The 21,279-nt window shown below is 43.4% G+C and overlaps 1 protein-coding gene across 1 annotated transcript in view; it reads left to right on the forward strand.

The window, feature by feature from the left end:
• Positions 1–18,707, forward strand: part of me1 (malic enzyme 1, NADP(+)-dependent, cytosolic) — a 495,261-nt gene extending 476,554 nt beyond the window's left edge. Inside the window, exons 13-14 of the mRNA XM_072245832.1 lie at positions 7,943–8,041; positions 17,065–18,707. Of these exons, the coding sequence (XP_072101933.1) occupies positions 7,943–8,041; positions 17,065–17,232 (267 nt within the window). The 3' untranslated portion in view covers positions 17,233–18,707. The remainder of the gene's footprint in view (positions 1–7,942; positions 8,042–17,064) is intronic.
• Positions 18,708–21,279: the final 2,572 nt, after the last annotated feature.

Consider the following 21,279-nt stretch of genomic DNA (forward strand, 5'->3'; position numbering starts at 1 on the left):
CTTTTCTTGGTTTGTTTTTACTTCTCCATCGGGCTTTCAAACTGAGCTAAAACACGTGCACCGGGGATAGATGGCGTTGGAGCTGGTGAGAGTCTTTGACAGTGAATTAGAGACCATAAGATATAGGAGCAGAATTGAGCCATTCAGGTCTGCTCCGCCATGTTATCATGGCTCAACCCCATTCTCGTGACATCTGCCTGTAACCTTTGGTGACCTTACTAATCAAGAATCTATTAAGCTTCACTTTCAATGTACCAAATGATTTGTTCTCCACAGCCATCTGTGGCAATGATCAGCCATGATCTTATTGAATGGTGGAGCAGGCTTGATGGGCCAGATGGCCTACTCCTGCTCCTATTTCTTACTATGTATGAATTCCACAGATTTACCACCATCTGGCTAAAGAAATTTCTCCTCATCTCTGTTCAAGGGGGACATCCTTGTATTCTGAGGCTGTGTCCTCTGGTCCTAGACACACACCCCCCTCCCATTATTGGAAATATCTTCGCCACGTCCACTTTTCCTAGGCCTTTCAATATTTGGTAGGTTTCAACCCCCCACCCCCCCACACCTCATTCTGTGCCTATAATCACTTTATGGGCAAACAATCAGTCTATATGTATAAGCTATCTTATGTATTTATATTCATTGTTTTTTAAAAATTATTTTTGTGTTCTTTATCTTATTGCATTTTTTTGTGTTGCATCAAATCTGGAATAACCATTATCTTATTCTCCTCTACACTCGTGTACCGGAAATGACATTAAGACAAAATTGAGTCTTGAATTTTCTAAACTCCAGTGAGTATGTTTATAAGTTGAATGTATCCTAACAAAATCTTGCTCCAGGTCATTTGCCTACAAGTAAGGCCAAGATTTCGTTTTGCATTATTGATACCTACCTCTGGAGTAATTTCAATTCTGTTCATCCTGACCTCCAGCAAGAGGAAGGTTGAAGAGAGTTACTGGGGAAGTTCAGGCTATGAAAAATTAAGCACAGAGCTTGTTTTCATAGCAGACAAGAGGATAGAGAGAGGCATCATTAAATTGCTCAGTGGGGCAACCCTTGAAGAAATGGAGATTAATCCTTACCTTGAGTGCAGCATGTGTAGAGCTTGCAACTTCTCCTTCTGAATGTGTTGGATTCTACAGTTTTCTTCCGCAGCCCAAAGGCATGCTGGGAGGTTTATTGATCACTGTAAATTGCCTCTTGGAGCAGCAAAAGGATTGGTAAATTGAAGGAAGTATGAGGAAGATATGTTACTGGACTGCAGGGAAGCATGATAGTGAGATGTGTCCCGCTGGGCTGCTTTTCTTGGAGCCCGAATGTTCCCCTGCACTGTAATTATTATGCTGTAATAGGAATTAGTTTATTATTGTCATATGTACTGCGATACTGTATCAGGCTTGATTTGCATACTCTCCACATCAATCAATACATTGCACAATGTATCGGGGTCAGGATAGGACAAGGTTAAACAATTACAGGATGAAGAATAAAGTGCAGAAGCTGCAGAGAAAGTGCAGTGCAGGTGAAAATAAAGTGCAAGATCACAATGAGGTAGGCTGGGAGGTCAAAAGTCTGTCTTATCACACCAGGGAACTTCCCAAAGTTTCATAACAGCAAGATAAAAGCTTCCGTTCAGTATTGCAGTTGTATCTGGCTCAAGTACATTAGGCCTCAGCCAGTGTATTCTGCACACCCATCACTCTCTCTGTAAAATATCCTACCTCTGACATTCCCCTGATACTCTTCTCCAATCACCTTAAAATTATGCCCCCTGCTATTAGTCATTTCTGACCTGGGACCACGATGTCCATTCAATCTATGCCTTCTATCATCTTGTACACCTCTATTAAGTGACCTCTTATCCTTCTTTGCTCAAATTAGCATCGATTACTGATTATAGCAAGATGGCAATGGTTCTGCCGGCTACGTACAACACTTTTCAATATACCTCTCTGGAATTGCTCTCAATGCAATCTGCAGTGTGTAAATTCCCTCTAATCAACAGACTAAACTTGAACCAACAAAGGATGCTTGACAGTTGTGGCAGGGCTTGAATACTATCACCTCTTATGAAGTTAAGTCAAGCAACATAGACAACAACAGGGCGTCGCTTCCAGGTGAGCTCAATGCCTTCTGTGTTCACCTTGACCATCAAAACATGGAGGCACCATCATGCTGTCTCACAGCCCCCTGACAATCCTGTGATCTTAGTCTTTGAGGCTGACGTGTGAGCAGCCTTCAGGAAGGTAAAGCATCCAGCACACATGGGGTACCTGGCCAAGTACTAAAGACCTGTGCAGGTCAACTGACTGGAGAATGGAGATCTTTAACCTCTTGATTCAGCAGTCTGAGATACTCACCTGCTTCTAAGCAGGCTTCAATTATACTGGTGCCTAAGGAGAACGTGGTAACCTGCCACTACGGTGACTATCATCCAGTAAAACTTGCATCCATAGTGATGAATTGTCTTCAGGGCTTGGTGATGAAACATACAACTCCCGCCTCAAAAGCCACTTGAATTCACTCCAACTTGCTTATCAGAGCAACAGGTCCACAGCAGATGCCATCTCACTGGCTCTTCAGATGGAATTCAGAGTCGGGAAGTGTATGATCATGCACTTTGGTAGAAGAAATGAAAGAGTTGACTATTTTCTAAATGGAGAGAAAATACAAAAATCTGAGGCCCAAAGAGACCTAATTCTTCTCCTATGTCTTATGGTATTATGGTGATAGATGGAAACAGATTTGGAAAAATAATTTTTTGTCATTGATTTCTACTTATTTACCCGCTTTCACTTATCACCTTCCAGCCTGTGCCTCAGCTTTCCCCTCCACAACCCCAACCTTGCTCCATGTCTGCATCACCTCTACACTCACCTGCTTCCACTCATCATCTCACAGACCCTGTCTCACCCTGCCCCTTTCACTTCTCTGTATCAGTTCTTTCTGAGGCCCGACTTCAAACATCAACCATTTATTCAGCTCTGCAAAAATTGCTTGAACTATGCTGTTCCTTCTGCGTTTTGTTTTTTTACATCAATTTTTATCATGTACAGGTTGCTTTGCTTTAAGCAATTTCACCATGTTCCATTAATGTATCTTGTCTTGTCTGCTTTCTTTCTGGTTACATCCCCAAGGAAACTCAAGCGAGGAAAATAGCCGTTTATCATTGTGGATTATCTTCCTGCAAGATAAAAAAAAATCAAAAAAACAAATCAAGGTTAATTATCATTCAACCATACATAGATACAGCTGTTCTTCTGTGGCCAGGGTGCAAAACATTCAAAATGGCAAGCAAACATTCAAAAACATAATTCAACATAGCAAGCAAAGAAGCATATTCACTCAAAAAAAATATGGATTGGTTTCAAGCAACACACACAAAATGCTGGTGGAATGCAGCAGGCCAGGCAGCATCTATAAGAAGTGCAGTTGACATTTCGGGCCGAGACCCTTCATCAGGACTAACTGAAAGAAGAGATAGTAAGAGATTTGAAAGTGGGAGGGGGCGATCTGAAATGATAGAAGACAGGAGGGGGAGGAATGAAACTAAGAGCTGGAAAGTTGATTGGCAAAAGGGATACAAGGCTGGAGAAGGGAGGGAATCATGGGGCGGGAGGCCTGGGGAGAAAGAAAGGAGGAGGGGAGAACCAGAGGAAGGTGGAAAGCAGGCAAGGAGTTATTGTGAGAGGGACAAAGAGAGAAAAAAGAGAGAGAGGAAAAAAAAGGGGAAAAAAATAATAAATAAATAAATAAATGAATGAATGAATGAATAAGAAATGCGGTAAGAAGGGAGGAGGGGCATTAATGGAAGTTAGAGAAGTCAATGTTCATGCCATCAGGTTGGAGGCTATCCAGACAGAATATAATGTGTTGTTCCTCCAACCTGAGTGTGGCTTCATCTGCAAATCTTAATCTGCAGATTTCCTCATGCTTGCGTTTTTAAAAAGAGATACTTATGAGCTTGGAAGTCTCAATTTTGGTGAAGCCTTTGAAGAATCACAGCTTAGTACGTAACCCATTCTTGCAGTTTGAGACTCTTCTGATAACAGTTGCATTGCCGTGCCCCACCTCAAATACTTGGATGCAAAAGGCTGTCTGGATCTCTCTCTCTTTTCTCTTCTCCCCTTTCCCATTGGGCATAGGGGACCAAAGCTCGAAAGCACATATTACTGTGCTTAAGGTCAGCTTTTATCCCACTGTAATCAGACTGTTGAATAATAAGATTGACTCTTGGCCTCACACTATAACCTGTTGTGATCTTGCACTCCATCCTTTACCTGCACAGCATTTTTTGGAAGCTTTTTCCCTTTATGCTTCACTTATTGTTTTACCTTATTCTTGCTCAATGGACGGTGTACTGATCTGATCTGTCTGAGCAGTCTGCAAGGTAAGCTTTTCAGTGCCACTATTTATTTAGAGATACAGCACAGAATGGACCCTATCAAAGCCCTTCGAGCTGCACCGCCTGGCGGCCCCCAACAACCCCAATCATGGGGCAATTTACAGTGACCAATTAGCGGACCAGGTATAACTTTGGACTGTGCGGGAAAACCAGGGGATCCGGAGAAAACCCACGGATTCCACAGGGAATATGTATAGACTCCTTACAGATGACACCAGAATTGAACTCTGAACTCCGACTTCCAGAGCTGCAATAGTGCCACGCTAACCGCTACGTTACCCTGTGCCTGGGTATCTTGGTGCGTATGAAAGTAATAAGAAATGCCAATGCCAATACCTGGAAAGTCTCACGTCTGAACTGCTGAATCACTGGAACTGATTATACTCAGACCCCCATGCAAATCAATTTATTGGAACCTGCTGGAGATAGGAGCACAGAGTCTGGAAGTGCACCAAGCAGCAGGCTCAGACGCTCAGCAACTTTGAGGGAGTCACAGTGACTGAGTTGCGTCTGATGTGGTCTGTAAACTCTGTGCCCACATTATTAAGTACCTCTGTACCTAATACAGTGCCCACTAAGTAGGTGTCTGTGGCCTTCTGGTCCTGTAACCAATTCATTTCAAAATTCAAGGTGTTGTGCATTCAGAGATGCTGTTCTGTACGTCACTGTTGTAATGTATGGTTAATTAGGTTACCGTCACCTTCCTGTCTGCTTGAACTGGTCTGGCCATTCTCTCGTGACCGCCCTCATTTTTGCCCACAGGACCGCCACTCAGTGAATTTTTTTTTGTGTTTTTGCTCCATTCTCTTTAAGCTCTAGAGACTGCTGTGCATGAAAATTCCAGGAGATCAGTAGTTTCTGAGATACTTAAACCACCCAGTCTGGCACCCACAATCATTCCACAGTCAAAGTGACTTAGATCACATTTCTTCCCCTTTCTGATGGCTGGTCTGGACAACAACTGAACCTCTGGAGTGAGTTGCTGCTGTATGATTAACGAGTAATTCGTCAGGTATACTGACAGTGTGTTTCTATATCCTGGAAGATCAAATTTCCAGAAGTGAGGAAATTATTTTCAGTTTGTATACAGACATGTGATACTCCTGGTCAGTGAAGCAGCTCAGAATAGATGCTTTAAATGGGTCTGGTTCATTGTTGATCTTGAAAACTGGGCCTCCTTGTTAAAATAACAAATATTGTGAACATTGTCCAGTTTCCAAGGATTTGTTTGGCACAGAAAACCAAATGGTTGATGTGAGAACTTCCCCATCTATCTGACAATGAGCACACTTCAGCTGCATTTTCTGCTGGTGGAAAATTATTTTTGCAAGTCTTGTTCATGTTATCAGAACATTCTTGGCAAACAGAAATCTGTTCTTACAGATATCACTGAATTACTTGCTAATTCAGGACACAGAGACATTTGTCCAAAATTCCTCTCCTTCCTGCTTTACAGCTAATCAGAAACAGAATCGGTGTCATTATCACTGACATGTGAAATTTGTTGTTTTGTGGTAGCAGGAGAGTGCAATACTAAATACTTACTATAAATCACAACAAGAATATATAAATAGTGCAAAAATAGAGGAAAATAATTCCGAGGTAGTGTACATGGGTTCATTCTTCATTCAGTAATCTGTTGGTGGATGGGACTAAGCTGTCCCTTAAATGTGAAGTGTGCATCTTCAGGCTCTTATACCTCCTCCCTGATGGTAGTAATGAGAAGAGGGCATGTCCTGGGTGGTGAAAGTTCTCAATGATGGATGCTGCCTCCCTGAGGCATCACCTTTTGAATAACCCTTGATGGCTGTTGCCCATTATGGAAACTTCTGCAGTTTTTTCTGATCCCATGCATTTCCAGCTTCCATTCCAGACACCGATGCAACCAATCCAAATACTAGATTCAGAAATCTAGTTCACTTGTACTTGGGCTTGGTTAGGGAGTGGGAAATGGGAGCCCATCAGTGACAAGGGCAGGAGAGCTGGGGACAACCAGTACTCTGGATAGTGAACTGGGGCCCACCTATATTTTGGGGAGCTGGACTTGGGCTAGAACTGTGGAGCTGAGCTTGAGATATTGTTGAACTTGGCATGGACTTATTTAACAGTGGTTCTGTGGCAAAAGAGCACTCCATAGGCTGTTGCTTGGCACAAGCTGATTAGACAAAGAAGTGGTTGAACATGATTTGACCAAAATGGTCCAAAGTCAGCAGTTTCAAGGGAACACACACTCATGGCGGAATGAACAGTGGAAAGGGTGCACAGTTTCAAGTTCCTGGGTGCCATGGTAATGTAGCGTTTAGTGCGACACTATTAATGGTCGGGGCGTTCTGAAGTTTGGAGTTCAATTCCGGCACCATTCTGCAAGGAGGCTCTGAACATCCTCCCCATGGAAGGTGTGGGTTTCCTCCAAGTCCTCCTGTTGCCTCCCACAGTCTAGAGACCTACTGGGTAGGTTAATTGGTCATTGTAAATTGTCCTGTGATTTGGTCTGGGTTAATCAAGTTTGTCAGGGGTTGTGGGGGTGGTGAAAGGCTGGAAGGGCCTTGTAGTGTTCTCGTGCAGTGTGTCGAAACTCTGACTAAACACCAAGATAAACCAGAGCCAATGAAGACAGAGTCGTAGTAAGGTTAACCATTTACTGTTCACTCTTCCACATTAACATCGTATGGTGAAAACTGTTGATAAAAAAATACAAACATATACAGCATCTGTTTCATTCTGGAGACCACGTGTACTCTCTTCTTTTAGCGAGTGTCTCCAGCCGCCCCGACTAGCGGGCGAGGGGGTCCCGTCAAACCGCCGCCGGGCTCGATCCCACCCCGCGTTTGAAACTGAAAAGCCGACACGCGCGCCACCTGAACCGCTGCTTCCCTTAACAGAAACTGTGTTAGTATTTTTACTTCAAATACTTTCATAGGAACTTACGATGTTGCTTCTATAATGTTTCTTTGTGGATAGACATGGAGCTCTTCACGATCACGCTGCACACATGGCACCCACCTTCTCACCTTCCCGAACCGGAGGTTACACATAAGACGCGGTGAAACCGTAGGTGACGTCATCACATGCCGCGATGTACCATAGACAATGAATTTACCTTTGTTATACTGTAACATAATTATCAACCTTTAACTTTAACTAGAAAATAGTTACAAACAAATCATTTACAGCAAAGTCAAATAAATGCCTTAAGGGAAACACAGGCCTACTCTGTGCTGTATTACTAAATGATTAAATAAATAAACATCTCAGTCGATCTATCCCGGGCCCAACGTTTTGAAGCATTCACAAAAAAGCTATGCCAGCAGCTATATTTCACTAAGGGTTTGAGGAGACTTGGTATGTCTGCAAAGACTCTAGCAAATTTCTACAGATGGATTGTTTTGTGCTGAACTTGTTCAAGTTGTGCTGCTCAATTTGAAATTACACATTAAGTCCATAGATTTTCATCCCTACAGTCCGCAAAGTGAAGGATGTTACAGAACACTGGCTCTTACTTTTTGCGCTTTTGCTCTTGTATTGCAGGCTTTAGCAGAACAGGTTCTTGAAGAACATTTGGCTGAAGGACGCCTATATCCTCCGCTTAATTCTATCCAAACTGTTTCCCTGAACTTGGCAGTGAAGGTAATAAAATTTGGTTTTAAGGCTGAATTGATTATATGAATCTTGTTTTATGTCTTTCCACATGCAATTTTCCTTCTCATAAATAGCATTTAAAGGAAACCATAATAACGATAGAACACTGCAGTACAGAAGCAGACCCTTCAGCCCATCTAGTCTGTGCCACATCATTAATCTTCCTAGTCCAAATACCTGCTCCCAGACCACAGCCCTCCACAGCCCTCCCATCCATGTACCTATCCAAGTTTCTCCTAACTGAAATCAAAAGATTTTGGTGACAGTAGTCTCCTAGCTATTTACTACTCAGCTTCTCCACTGCAACATTGTGTAAATAAGGATTTGGCTGCTGAAAGTGACTGTGAATTTATTTTTAAGAGACTGATTAACACCCCCCCGCCCCCGGGATCAGTGATGCTCCTGATCAGATGTTCGTACCCAACAAAGTTTGTGTCAGAATTCTACAAAGTTGGAGGGTACGGTCTGGAGGAGAAGAGGAAGGGGGAGGTGACAAGAGAAGGAGGGATGATATGGGAGAGGACAGATAGGTAGGTGTGGTCCTGTCAGCGCTTCTGGTTTCCCTCCACTGCCCTCATGACCTGCCTGTCACTCCACCTTCCCTCCTTTGGTTCTTCACCTCTTTGCCTTTATTCCATGGTCTACTGTCCTTTCCTTTCAGATCCTTAGAGTCACAGAGCACTACAGCATAAAAACAGGCTCTTCAGCCTCTCTAGACTGTGCCGAATCATCATGCTACCTCGTCCCATCGACCTGCACACGGGCCATAGTCCTCCATAACCCTCCCATCCATGTACCTATCCAAACTTCTCTTAAATGTTGAAATCAAACTCACATCCACCACTTCCACTGGTAGCTCATTCCACACACTCACCACCCTCTGAATGAAGAACTACCCCCCATGTTCCCCTTAAGTATTTCACTTTTCACCCTTAACCCATAACCTCTGGTTGCAGTCTCATCCAACCTCAGTGGAAAAAGCCTGCTTGTATTTAACCTATCTGTACCCCTCGTAACACACATCAAAGTTGCTGGTGAATGCAGCAGGCCAGGCAGCATCTCTAGGACGAGGTGCAGTCAACGTTTCAGGCTGAGACCCTTCGTCAGGACTAACTGAAGGAAGAGTGAGTAAGGGATTTGAAAGTTGAAGGGGGAGGGGGAGATCCAAAATGATAGGAGAAGACAGGAGGGGGAGGGATGAAGCCAAGAGCTGGACAGTTGATTGGTAAAAGGGATACGAGACGACCATGGGACAGGAGGCCCAGGGAGAAAGACAAAGGGGGTGGGGGGAACCCAGAGGATGGGCAAGGGGTATAGTCAGAGGGACAGAGGGAGAAAAAGGAGAGTGAGAGAAAGAATGTGTGTATAAAAATAAATAACGGATGGGGTACGAGGGGGAGGTGGGGCATTAGCGGAAGTTAGAGAAGTCGATGTTCATGCCATCAGGTTGGAGGCTACCCAGACGGAATATAAGGTGTTGTTCCTCCAACCTGAGTGTGGCTTCATCTTTACAGTAGAGGAGGCCGTGGATAGACATGTCAGAATGGGAATGGGATGTGGAATTAAAATGTGTGGCCACTGGGAGATCCTGCTTTCTCTGGCGGACAGAGCGCCACCCCACTAAGAATAGGGTTCCCCTGGTCCTCACCTACCACCCCACCAGCCTCCGGGTCCAATATATTATTCTCCGTAACTTCCGCCACCTCCAACGGGATCCCACCACTAAGCACATCTTTCCCTCCCCCCGTCTCTCTGCTTTCCGCAGGGATCGCTCCCTACGCAACTCCCTTGTCCATTCGTTCCTCCCATCCCTCCCCGCTGATCTCCCTCCTGGCACTTATTCTTGTAGCGGAGCAAGTGCTACACATGCCCTTACACTTCCTCCCTTACCACCATTCAGGGCCCCAAACAGTCCTTCCAGGTGAGGCAACACTTCACCTGTGAGTTGGTTGGGGTGATATACTGCGTCCGGTGCTCCCGATGTGGTCTTCTATATATTGGCGAGACCCGACACAGACTGGGAGACCGCTTTGCTGAACACCTACGCTCTGTCCGCCAGAGAAAGCGGGATCTCCCAGTGGCCACACATTTTAATTCCACATCCCATCCCCATTCTGACATGTCTATCCACGGCCTCCTCTACTGTAAAGATGAAGCCACACTCAGGTTGGAGGAACAACACCTTATATTCCATCTGGGTAGCCTCCAACCTGATGGCATGAACATTGACTTCTCTAACTTCCGCTAATGCCCCACCTCCCCCTCGTACCCCATCCGTTATTTATTTATATACACACATTTTTTCTCTCTCTCTCCTTTTTCTCCCTCTGTCCCTCTCACTATACCCCTTGCCCATCCTCTAGTTCCCCCCATCCCCCTTTTCCTTCTCCCTGGGCCTCCTGTCCCATGATCCTCTCATATCCCTTTTGCCAATCACCTGTCCAGCTCTTGGCTCCATCCCTCCCCCTCCTGTCTTCTCCTATCATTTTGGATCTCCCCTCCCCCTCCCACTTTCAAATCTCTTACTAACTCTTCCTTCAGTTAGTCCTGACGAAGGGTCTCGGCCAGAAACATGGACTGTACCTCTTCCTACAGATGCTGCCTGGCCTGCTGCGTTCACCAGCAACTTTGATGTGTGTTGCTTGAATTTCCAGCATCTGTAGAATTCCTGTTGTACCCCTCGTAATTTTGTTGACCTCCATCAAATCTCCTCTCATTTTCCTATGCTCCAGAGTATAAAATTGTAACCTATTCAATGTTTCCCTATAACACAGGTCCTGAAATCCTGGCAACAACATTGTGAATTTTCTCTGTATTCTTTCAAGCTTATTGATATCCTTCCTGTAGGTAGGTGACCAAAACTGGACGCAATACTCCAAATTAGGTCTCACCAACATCTAATTCAACTTCAACATAACATCCCAACTCCTGTTCTTAATACTTTCTTTTAGGAAGGCCAATGTGCTGAAAGTGTTCCTTATGAACCTATCAACCTATGATGCCACTTTCAAGGGATTATGGATCTGTATTCCCATGTCCCTCTGTTCTACCGCACTCCTCAAAATGCTACTGTTCACTATTTACCTTCTACCCATGCTTGTCTTCCCAATGTGCAACACTTCACACTTGTTGGTATTAAATTCCATCTCATAAATCTGAACAAGTCTGCAAATGCTGGAAATCCAAAACAACACACTCAAGATGCTGGAGGAACTCAGCAGGTCAGGCAGCATCTCTGGAAATAAATAAACAATCAACGTTTTGTGCTGCCGCCCTTCATTGGTTCCTGACTGTTTATTCCCCTCCATAGATGCTGCCTGATTTGCTGAGTTCCTCCAACATTTTGTGGATGTTACTTTAAGTTCCATCTATCAATATTCAGCACATTTTTCCAGCTCTTCCAAGTCTCTCTGTAAACTGAAACTTCTTCACCAACCTCCCATATGGGACGTTGACAAAGAGTTTGAAAAAGTCCATGTAGACAACGTTCACTGCCTTTGATAACCTTCGTCACTGTCCACTACACCCCAATTTTGGTATCGTCCACAAATTTGCTGATCCAGTTGACCACATTATCATCCAGATCGTTGATATAGATGAAAAACAACAATGGACCCAGTGCAAGTCACAGGCCTCCAGTCAGAGAGGCAACCATCTACTACCACTCTGACCTCTCCCGCAAAGCTGATGTCTAATCCAATGTACGACCTCACCTTGAATGCTGAGTAACTGAACCTTCTTTACCAACCTCCCATGCGGGACTTGTCAAATGGTTTGCTGAATTCCAGGTAGACAACATTCACTGCCTTCTCTTCATCGATTTTCCTGATAATCTCTTCAAAAGTTCTCCTTCCATTTATTCCATGGTCTACTGTCTTTTCCTTTCAGATTCTATCTTCTTCAGCCCTTTGCCTCTTTCCCTCCCCATCTCCCCTACTCCCCCACCTTGTCTCATCTATTACCAGCCAGCTTGTATACCCCCTCTCCTTCCCTCCATCCTTTATTTAGGTTTCTACCCCTTCTTATCCAGAAATAATGAAAGGTCTGAGCCTGAAATGTCAGCTGTTTATTCCCCTCCTTAGATGTTGCCTGACCTTCTGAGATTCTCCAAAATGTTTGTGTGTCTTGCATATTGGAAGGAAAAACAGGGTGAGCATTTCAGTTTGATAACTTTTTATTGGAAATGACTGAAATGTCATGGACTTAGAATGTTAGCTGTAATGAGAGAGGAATTAATGTGTCTTGCAAAGTATCTCCAGCTGTTTCTGTTTTTATTTAACAATCAGGAGAGGACAAAATGTTGAGGTCTGCAAGGAGAATGGAGGTGAGCTTAAAGGCCATAGTTTCTTAAACAAAAAGGCGAATCAGTCATAGATGCTAGTGAAGCTGAATTAGAATGTCATTTGCTTAAGGGAAGTTTGAGGTAGGATGGAATGATCATGGACATATGAAGGGAAGAGAGACAGGTAAATGAATGAGTGTGGTGTGAGGTGGTTCAGGATCCAATGGTGATGTTAGTTGTCCATTGTGTCCGACGATGACGGTCGTTCTTGTGCAGTTCATTTGTGGTGGACCTGGAGAATGCTGTGGAGTCCAAGACTAAATGGCAAACTCATTTGCAGTGAGGGAAGAGGAACTGCCCTGAGTCAGCTGCAGCTTTCTGTTGCTCTCAGGCAGCCAACAGATCTCCACGATGCCTCTCCTCAAAGTTGTTGTGGGCGAGTCCTATTAAGGCATGCTGTCCAGTTCAGTCTTGTGTGGCTGGAGTAAGTCTAGCCAATGCGATGTTAGCTCTCACACAATCTTTGAACCAGAGATAGCACACTGTACAGTAGCTGTTTGGGGATTCTCGAGTCCTCCATGCATATAACGTGTCCTGTCCATCGAAACTGGGCTTTCAGGATCATGGTCATAATGCTCATGGTCTCTGGTCCGTCGAGGGCTTCCAGGTTTGTGACTTAGTCCTGCCAGCAGGGTGCCAAGGATTGACCTCAGGCTACGAATGTGGAAGCATTCAAGCTGTCTAAAATGCCTTCTTTAAACAGTCCTGTAATATAGTATTTAACAATCTGTATTCGATTACTGTATTTAAAAATGGGTCTGCTCTTCAGAAAAGTTGTGTCAGCTACAGGTAAAACAGGTTTTTCTTGCAGGATGACACAGTGGAATGCATTTAGCAGAAAATAGAAGGAGGGATTTGTAAAAATAACATCAAGCTAAACAATTGACTGTGAAAAGCTGCCTTCTCACAGCCCAAATTTCTATGAAGAACTCTTTGAAAGTTTCAAACAAATGTAAGAAGTAGGTGGAAGAAATGTGATAGTAAAGGATAAGATCAGTACTAGAGCAAATTGCTGGAGGAAATCAGAAACTGTATTCCATCACGTTCAGTTTTGCTGTTTCTAATCCCAATTCCTTTCAGAAGTCAGCAAAGAGGCACAAACCGTGTTGCTTCACAATAATTTGATTAAGCATTCATAGAACAAAGAGAAATTGAAATGACCGGTGAAGGGAAAGACAAAAATCTAAGAGCCTAAGATATTAAGATGGTGCTGACCTTGTGGTGCAGCTCTTTTATCCCTAGAGATAATTCCATTCAAACTTGTAGATAAGAATCAGCCAATAAAATAGCTTTTTTAAAAAAATAGTGCAATACTGAGTCCAAGGGACTGAGGCTACGTTCACATTAGACGGGATAATTTTGAAAACGCCGGTTTCGCGTAAAAACGATCAGCGTCCACACCAGGCATTTTTGAAAAGACCTCCATCCACATTAAAACGGGTATTTGGGCAAATCTCCTCCTACTGGGCATGCACAGGACACATCTACAGAAAACAAACGAAGAGGAAACAGTATACAATTTCCGTTTCCGTGGCGGTGTTGTGCTATTTCCGTTGGTCAAAAACTGGAGTACCTACAACAACAGCGAAAGAAAGTTTTCAACAATGTCTTTGAGGAACGCAAAGAAAACCTCGGCTGGAAAAAGCAGCTATTAACATAGACAATAAAGTGAACAACACACGCCTGAAGCCGTCCGCCATTGTTGTTGTGGTGTTGGAGATTGCGTTCAAGAAAACAATGAAATGCCACGCTGCCACCACCATCTGTTCCAGCACGTCACGGCAGCGTTTTTAAAAAGCTCCGGTTACCCCGTACACACTACACTGCCCAACCAGCATTTTCAGATTTACACACTCCGGAGAGTGTTTTAGAAAAGCTCCGTTTTCGGGGGAGGAAAACGCCGTTTCAGTGTGGACGGAGGGTCAAAACAAAGAGAAAAAGCTTTGGTTACGGATTTATCCGGTCTAGTGTGGACGTAGCCTGAGAGAGACTTCCAGAGTCATACCAATGTAACCACTAGGGTAGTGCATTAAACTTGCATAAACGTGCTATTGTCACTAGGAAACATACTAGGGCAGTTACTTGTGTATAAGTAATTAAAATACAAGCAGACAATTAATTGTTAAACTGCAAAAAAGAACAATTAAACGGTTTAATTTAAGAATTAAGCAATCAGATCCAACATTCAGCTGTATGCATTTTTAAAATAGAACAATGCAGCAGAGTAATGTGTTCATGTACGGTATGTTTTGACCCTTACGGTTTGCTGTCAAACTTCCCTGTGGGTTATGTATTGAACAAAATGTGAGAGGACATTCTGGGTAGATGAGATACAAGTAAAATAAACAGCAGCACATTTGTTTCTCATCTCTCCATCTCTCATGTGTGTTATTCACGGCCACCTGCCTTCCCAGTATCACAAACCTAACAAGCACAGTACAGGCCCCTCAGCCCATGATGTTGTGCCATATTCTAGCATCTACAATCTCTTGTGTCCCCAGATCACTACTGGAATGAGCAATGCTTCAGGGTCAGAAAATGTGAACGTCAGAATCAGGATCAGTTTTAATATCACTGACATGCAGTTCGTCTTGATATTTGTTGCTTTGCAGTAGCAGGTCATTGCAATGCATTAAAATGCTATAAATTACAACAAAAAACATATTAAATAAGTAGTGCAAAGGGGGAGCAAAAGGAGTGAGGTAGTGTTCATGGGTTCATTGTCCATCAGAAATCTGATGGTGGAGGGGAAAAGCTGTACCTGAAACGTTGTGTGTGTGTGTCTTCAGACTCCTGTACCTCCTCCCAGATAGCAATGAGAAGAGGGCATGTCCTGGGTGATGGGAGTCCTTAATGATGGACACTGACTTTTTGAGGCGCTGCCTTTTGAAGATGTCTTTGATGGTGGACATCTTAGTGCCGATGGTGGAGAAGGCTGAGTTTACAATACTGCAGCTGCTTCTGATCCTGTGCAAGTGGCCCCTGCAAACCTGATGGCGATGCAACCAGTTAGAATGGTACAGCCATCAACATCTGCTAACCTTTGGTGACGTACCAAATCTTTGTGTGCAGCTCTAAAAGGGAATAATCAAATATTCCCGTTTATGACCAACATAGATGCAACAAGGGGAAGCAATCACATAGACACTACAATACCTATATAATAGGGTAGAGTTTAAATCCAGGCATGGAGGACTGGCAAGAAAAACATCATAAAAACTGAGTCCTGAGCCCTGACGTCGGCCCGAAACATCAACTGTTTATTCCTCTCCATAGATGTTGTCTGACCTGCTGAGTTCCTCCAGCATTTTGTGTGTGTTACTCTGCATTTCCAGCATCTGCAACATTGCTCCACATACAGATTTGACAAATCAATTGGCCAGGATAGCTTTAGTCTGGGTGTATAGATATTAAGACATTTTTTTGAAACAATATGTTATTAAACCAACTGAGGACTGGACTATTTTAGATCCCGTCAAGAGGAATGAAACAGTTCCACATACAGTATTTTCACAAAGGATCTCCACGAAGAGAAGCCATAACATGATATTACTGGACATTATGGCTGAGAATTAGAAACCTGGGCATAAAATTAGTCTCTTAGACACACCGAATAGTCTAACCCCAAAGGCAGAGTTAGCTGAAGTAGACTGGGAATATAGATTAAAATTTGAGGTGATAGATCAACAGTGACAGATTTCAAAGTTCAAAGTAAGTTGAACTTTGTATGTATATGTCACTATGTGCTACCGAGATTCATTTCTTGCAGGCATTCACAGTAGTACAAAAAATACAATAGAATCAATGAAAAACTATAGACAAACAGAGCAACACACACAAAATGCTGGAGGCACTCAGCAGGCCAGGCAGCATCTATGGAAAAAAGTACAGTCGACGTTTCGGGCAGAACAGAGGTTCACACAACAGAGAACACAGAGAGATTGACAAGCAACCAATGTGCAAAAGAAGACAAACTGTAAATACAAATATATAATAAATACATAATACGGAGAACATAAAGTGTAGCATCCTTGGAAGTGAGTCCACAGGTTATGTTCAGTGTTGAGGAGGGTGAAATTGTCCATGCTGGTTCAGGAGCCTGATGGTGAGTGGAATGGTGCCAGACTAGCAAATTCTTACATATATATTCTATCAGTACTCCAACGTACTCCCGATTGTTTTTCTAAGATGCTACACATTAGAATAATCCATTAAATCCATTGAATTTGAAGGGAGCATAGGAAGGCCCCAGTAAGTCCGAAAGTAATGAAGTGAGCAGAGCCAAGTGAATTTGGTATGTCTAGCAAACCTCTACAGATGTGCTGTGGAGAACATCCTAATTGGTTGAATCACTGTCTGGTATGGAGGGACCACTGCACAGCTTATAAGTTGTTCCTGAATCATTCAGTGTGAGTACTTAGGCTCCTGTACCTCTTCCTTGATGGTAGTAATGAGAAGAGGCTATGGTGGTGGGTGATGGGGGTCCTTAATGATGGATGCCACCACCTTGAGGCATTGCCTTTTGAAGATGCCCTCGATGCCGGGAAGGCTGGTGCCCGTGAAGGATCTGGCTGGGTCTACAACCCTCTGCAGCTCTTTCTGATCCTTTGCTGTGGCTTTCCAGCATCGGCCGTTTGACTTTCAGCCAACTCTCTGCTCTTCCTTTCAGGTTGCTGAATATGCTTTCAGAAACGGGCTGGCATCCGTGTACCCCGAGCCAGAAGACAAACGTGCTCTGATCAGCTCCTTCACGTACAGCACGGATTACGACAGTTTTGTAATTGATTCTTACACTTGGCCAGAAGAAGCATCGAAGATTCAAACAGTCAAAATGTAAACACAATATTCCTAGCATTTAGGATTTATAGAGAAGGGCTGCTTGGTTAACCTTTCAGGGAAATGAATCAGTGGATTAAATGTTAAAGTTTGCAGTATGGTGCAGCTATTTAGGTTTCTTTTCATGGTATAAATATGTCTCTTCTGCAACTAAATATGTTTCTTCCTGTGCTGGAAAGAATTCTTTCATTTCTGTTTTCTTTGCTGAAGGTATCAGACCGCAGTTAGTAGTACTCCATTACTTTCATTAGTGCAGGATTAATTCATTAATGACTAATGCAGGGCATTACCCTAATGTCCTTACCACAAGGAGAGATTGTGGGAGAGATTGGGGATGGACCATTCCATACGTTAGAATGATCTAACACCGGTACTCAAAATTGGGCCAGTCCAGTTGATGATATCACTAGGCAGTGCTCACAGTCATAACTTGAAGGATCTTAATAACTTTCTAGTCAGTGGTGGGTGGTGGGTGCGTTTGAAATTCCTGTATTGAAATACTTTTAGAAACCTTGAGTCCAGTAGGGTTGGCAGCATAGGAGGCACAGGCAGTTCCAGGTGACTGGGGATTCTCTGCACCAACCTTTGTGACTGTACATTAAAACTTCATGAGTCCTTCCCAGAATCGGACAGGGTTTGTCCTTGTAAATGGTTGTAACCTGAAAAATGAGCAGGAGGAACAGTGGTGATACAGGAAAGCACCATCCATGTCTGTCCAGTTAGGAAAACTTCAAAAACATCTCAGAAGTTTTTTTGTACAGTCCAGAAGGAAAGTTGATGTCCCTTCAGACTCTGCTAGTAAACCATAGACCGGCCACTGTCCTCAGCCCCTGCTCCGCTTTGATTCCTGTGCTACCACCAAGCCCCTCATCATCTCAGGACTTGTCTAGGGTACCATTCTCACAGTGCCCTTGAAGGTTGCTTCCATGCTCTCTGTTCAGATAGCCTAACAGCCTCTTCCAAGATGTAGTTGTTGGGAAACTTGTATCCAGTTTACGTTTCTGACTTAACCATAAAAACCTTGTGAGTCTCTTCTCTCTACTCCCAGATGGCCTCTTCATCCTCCTCCCAGATCCTTCTATTGAACCTTAAAGAAAGCACAGGTATCTTTGCAGTATGAATGAAAAGGAGAATGTTGGTGGGTATCAGGTACTGCTGCTGTGCAGAAGAGTGAATTAGACATGGTAATTTTGCTTTGGGTGATAGCTAGAATCGCAGCTTTAATTGCAAACTATTTTGAAGACAACTCTATCAACACTTATCAGAAATTTAATTTGAAGGTTTATCAGCAAAGCATTAAATTGATTACTTGTTCAAAATGAAAGCTGTTTCTTTTAATTCATATTCATCTTGCCACAGTTTATTCCAGCAAAAAAAAATCAGTGAAAAATAACTTGAACTTGAAAGAATGGTTTAATATAGAATATTTTTTCTGTATTACGTGTGGCAAATATCAAGGTTGTATTAAAGTGGGCATATTGCATCTCACAGTTGTGGCTTTGAAAACTTGCATCTTTGTTTCTTAATTTTGAATATTCTACAGCTGCTTTAAGTTGCATTTCATATTACGTTGATTCCATGGAGAAATACTGACTAAAATTGTCCTAATAGGCCCAATGAACCTGTGTAACCAATGGCACTCATGTGACCAATTAACATACTGTCCTATACATCTTTGGAATGTGGGAGGAAACTGGAGCACCCGGAGGAAACCCATTTGTCACAAGGAGAAAGTACAATCTCCTTACTGACAGGGGCAGGACTTGAATTTGGGGCATGGTGCTGCAATATCATTATGCTACCATGTGGAAAAGACGGTGCAAATAGAAAGTGGAGATATAAGTTGAAGTCTGTATGCATTGTAATTCAAATAATTTGTTGTGTCAAAGGAAAAGTCAATTTTGACACCAAGACCTGGATTTAGTTCAGTTAAATTATTAATAACCAAGAGAAGATTTTTTCAAGTACAAAATGGATGAAATGGAAATGTTGACACAGTGAATTGTTTGTGGGCCTGTCTATACCTTCCCTCCCTCTTTTGTGGCTACTCTTAAAACTTCAATATTGGTTCAAACTCTGCTTCTTCAGAGATCACTTGCTTGTTGTCAATATCTTGCCACATTTTATTTATCATAGAGTAGGTGATTACCCTCCTGTTCGCACCCCCCTCAGTTCACCAGCCCAGGTGCCAAGGCACTCAATGCTCCCTCAGCACCAACACCTCCCCTCCTCCCTCCAGTTCAATACATGATGAACAACACAGGCTACCACTGTCTACACTCCTTCCTTCTCCTGCACCTACCAACCACACCTCCAAATGCCAAATGCTAATATCCTGATCTTCACCACTTCCAGCCCCCAACTCCCACCAACTCCTCAGTCACCATGGACTCACCTTCACTACTGAGCATGTGAGAAGGACTGGCTCTGGGCAAGCTCAGACACAGCAAAGCATTGTTGTTATAAGAATCACCACTTGTAATAATGATGAGAGAGGCACAGAGAAATCTGTAATTACCAACAAGTACCTTATTGTCTCAATAGAAGAACAAGTGAACTTACACAACCAACAGCTGTGTGCACGCCTTTCTGACCTTTCATGAACAGTCAAAGAGCAGAAAATATAACACCAATTAGAAAGGAGTTTCTGCTGCTGGTCACATATTCCTCGTAGTTCCATTTCAAATCTCCACATGTCCGTGGGTCATCTCACTATCATGATAGATGGTCTCCTACAGAGTTACCACTGCCAGAAGACTTGAAGAGTCTGCTTTTATATTCATTCCTTATTAATTCAAATTGTACATTCCAGTGTCATTGGCTGACCTTTAACATCTTTCTATTGGCTCTGCTCCAGGCCAGCATCCATTCATTGCCTTCTTCCCAGCAAATGACAATCTGTACTTTATAGCTCTTTGTTCTCAGTCAGCTTGAGTCATGCAGGAGCAGGCACAGACCAATATTCACACACCTGCATGTTATAGGCAACCAAAGAACATCTCACAAATAACTTCTTAATTTGGAAGTGATCCATAGCTCAGCATACTACCTGAGGCTTCATTGTGTTTTCTTTAAAACACTGACCAAGCCAAGCAACTGACTCACGAAGTGGAGAACACAATCTATTCAGAAAATGGCAGCCTCCATCTCCTTCCTCGTAGCAAGAACAAGGACAATTGGACTGTCTGCTTCCACTGTCCTTGATTCATTTGAATTCGCTTATTTGCAGACTGTAGTTCTTTCTGGCCAACAGCGTGAACCCCAAGGTCCTGAGGGTGTGTGTGCTGAGCAGCTGTGTGGAGTTCTCCAGTGCATTGTCAATTTGAGTCTCAGCCTGGAAAGGGTACCGACTGTGTGGAAAACACCATGTGTGGTTCCAGTACCCAAGAAGGGCCAACCGAAAGCCTTAAATAACTATGGTCCTGTGGCTCTGACCTCACCCATTGTGATGACCCTAGATAGGCTGGTCCTGGCTCACCTCTGACCCCTGGTCAAATTAAAACTTGATCCAATGCAGATTGCCTACCAGCAGCACCTTGGAGTCAACGATGCTGTCATCTACCTGCTGTTCAGAGCCTAATCCCATTTGGATAAGCTGGGCAGCACTGTGAAGATCATGTTTTTTGATTTCTCAAGGGCCTTCAATACCATACAGCCCTCATTGCTGGGGGAAAAGCTCCGCTCAATGCAGGTTGGCACTTCCATTGTATCCTGGATAATGAACTACATGACTGTCAGATCACAGTTTGTGTGGCTTCAGAGTTGTGTGTCAGACATGGCTGTATACACTGAGGCCCCACAGGGGACTGTGTTGGCTCTGTTCCTGTTTACCCTGTATATCTCAGAGTTTAGATAAAATACTGAGTCATGTTATCTGCTGAAATTCCCTGATGACTCAGCAATAGTTGGGTGTATAAAGAGAGGCTGGGAGGATGATACAGGGCCCTGGTGGAGGACTTTGTCAAATGGTGCAAGCTGAATCATCTGCAATTCAACATCAGTGAGACAAAGGAGATGGTGATGGACTTTAGGAAGACTAAGCCTGCAC

This window comes from Mobula birostris, chromosome 2 (assembly GCF_030028105.1).
Source record: "Mobula birostris isolate sMobBir1 chromosome 2, sMobBir1.hap1, whole genome shotgun sequence".
NCBI classification, from domain to species: Eukaryota; Metazoa; Chordata; class Chondrichthyes; order Myliobatiformes; family Myliobatidae; genus Mobula; species Mobula birostris.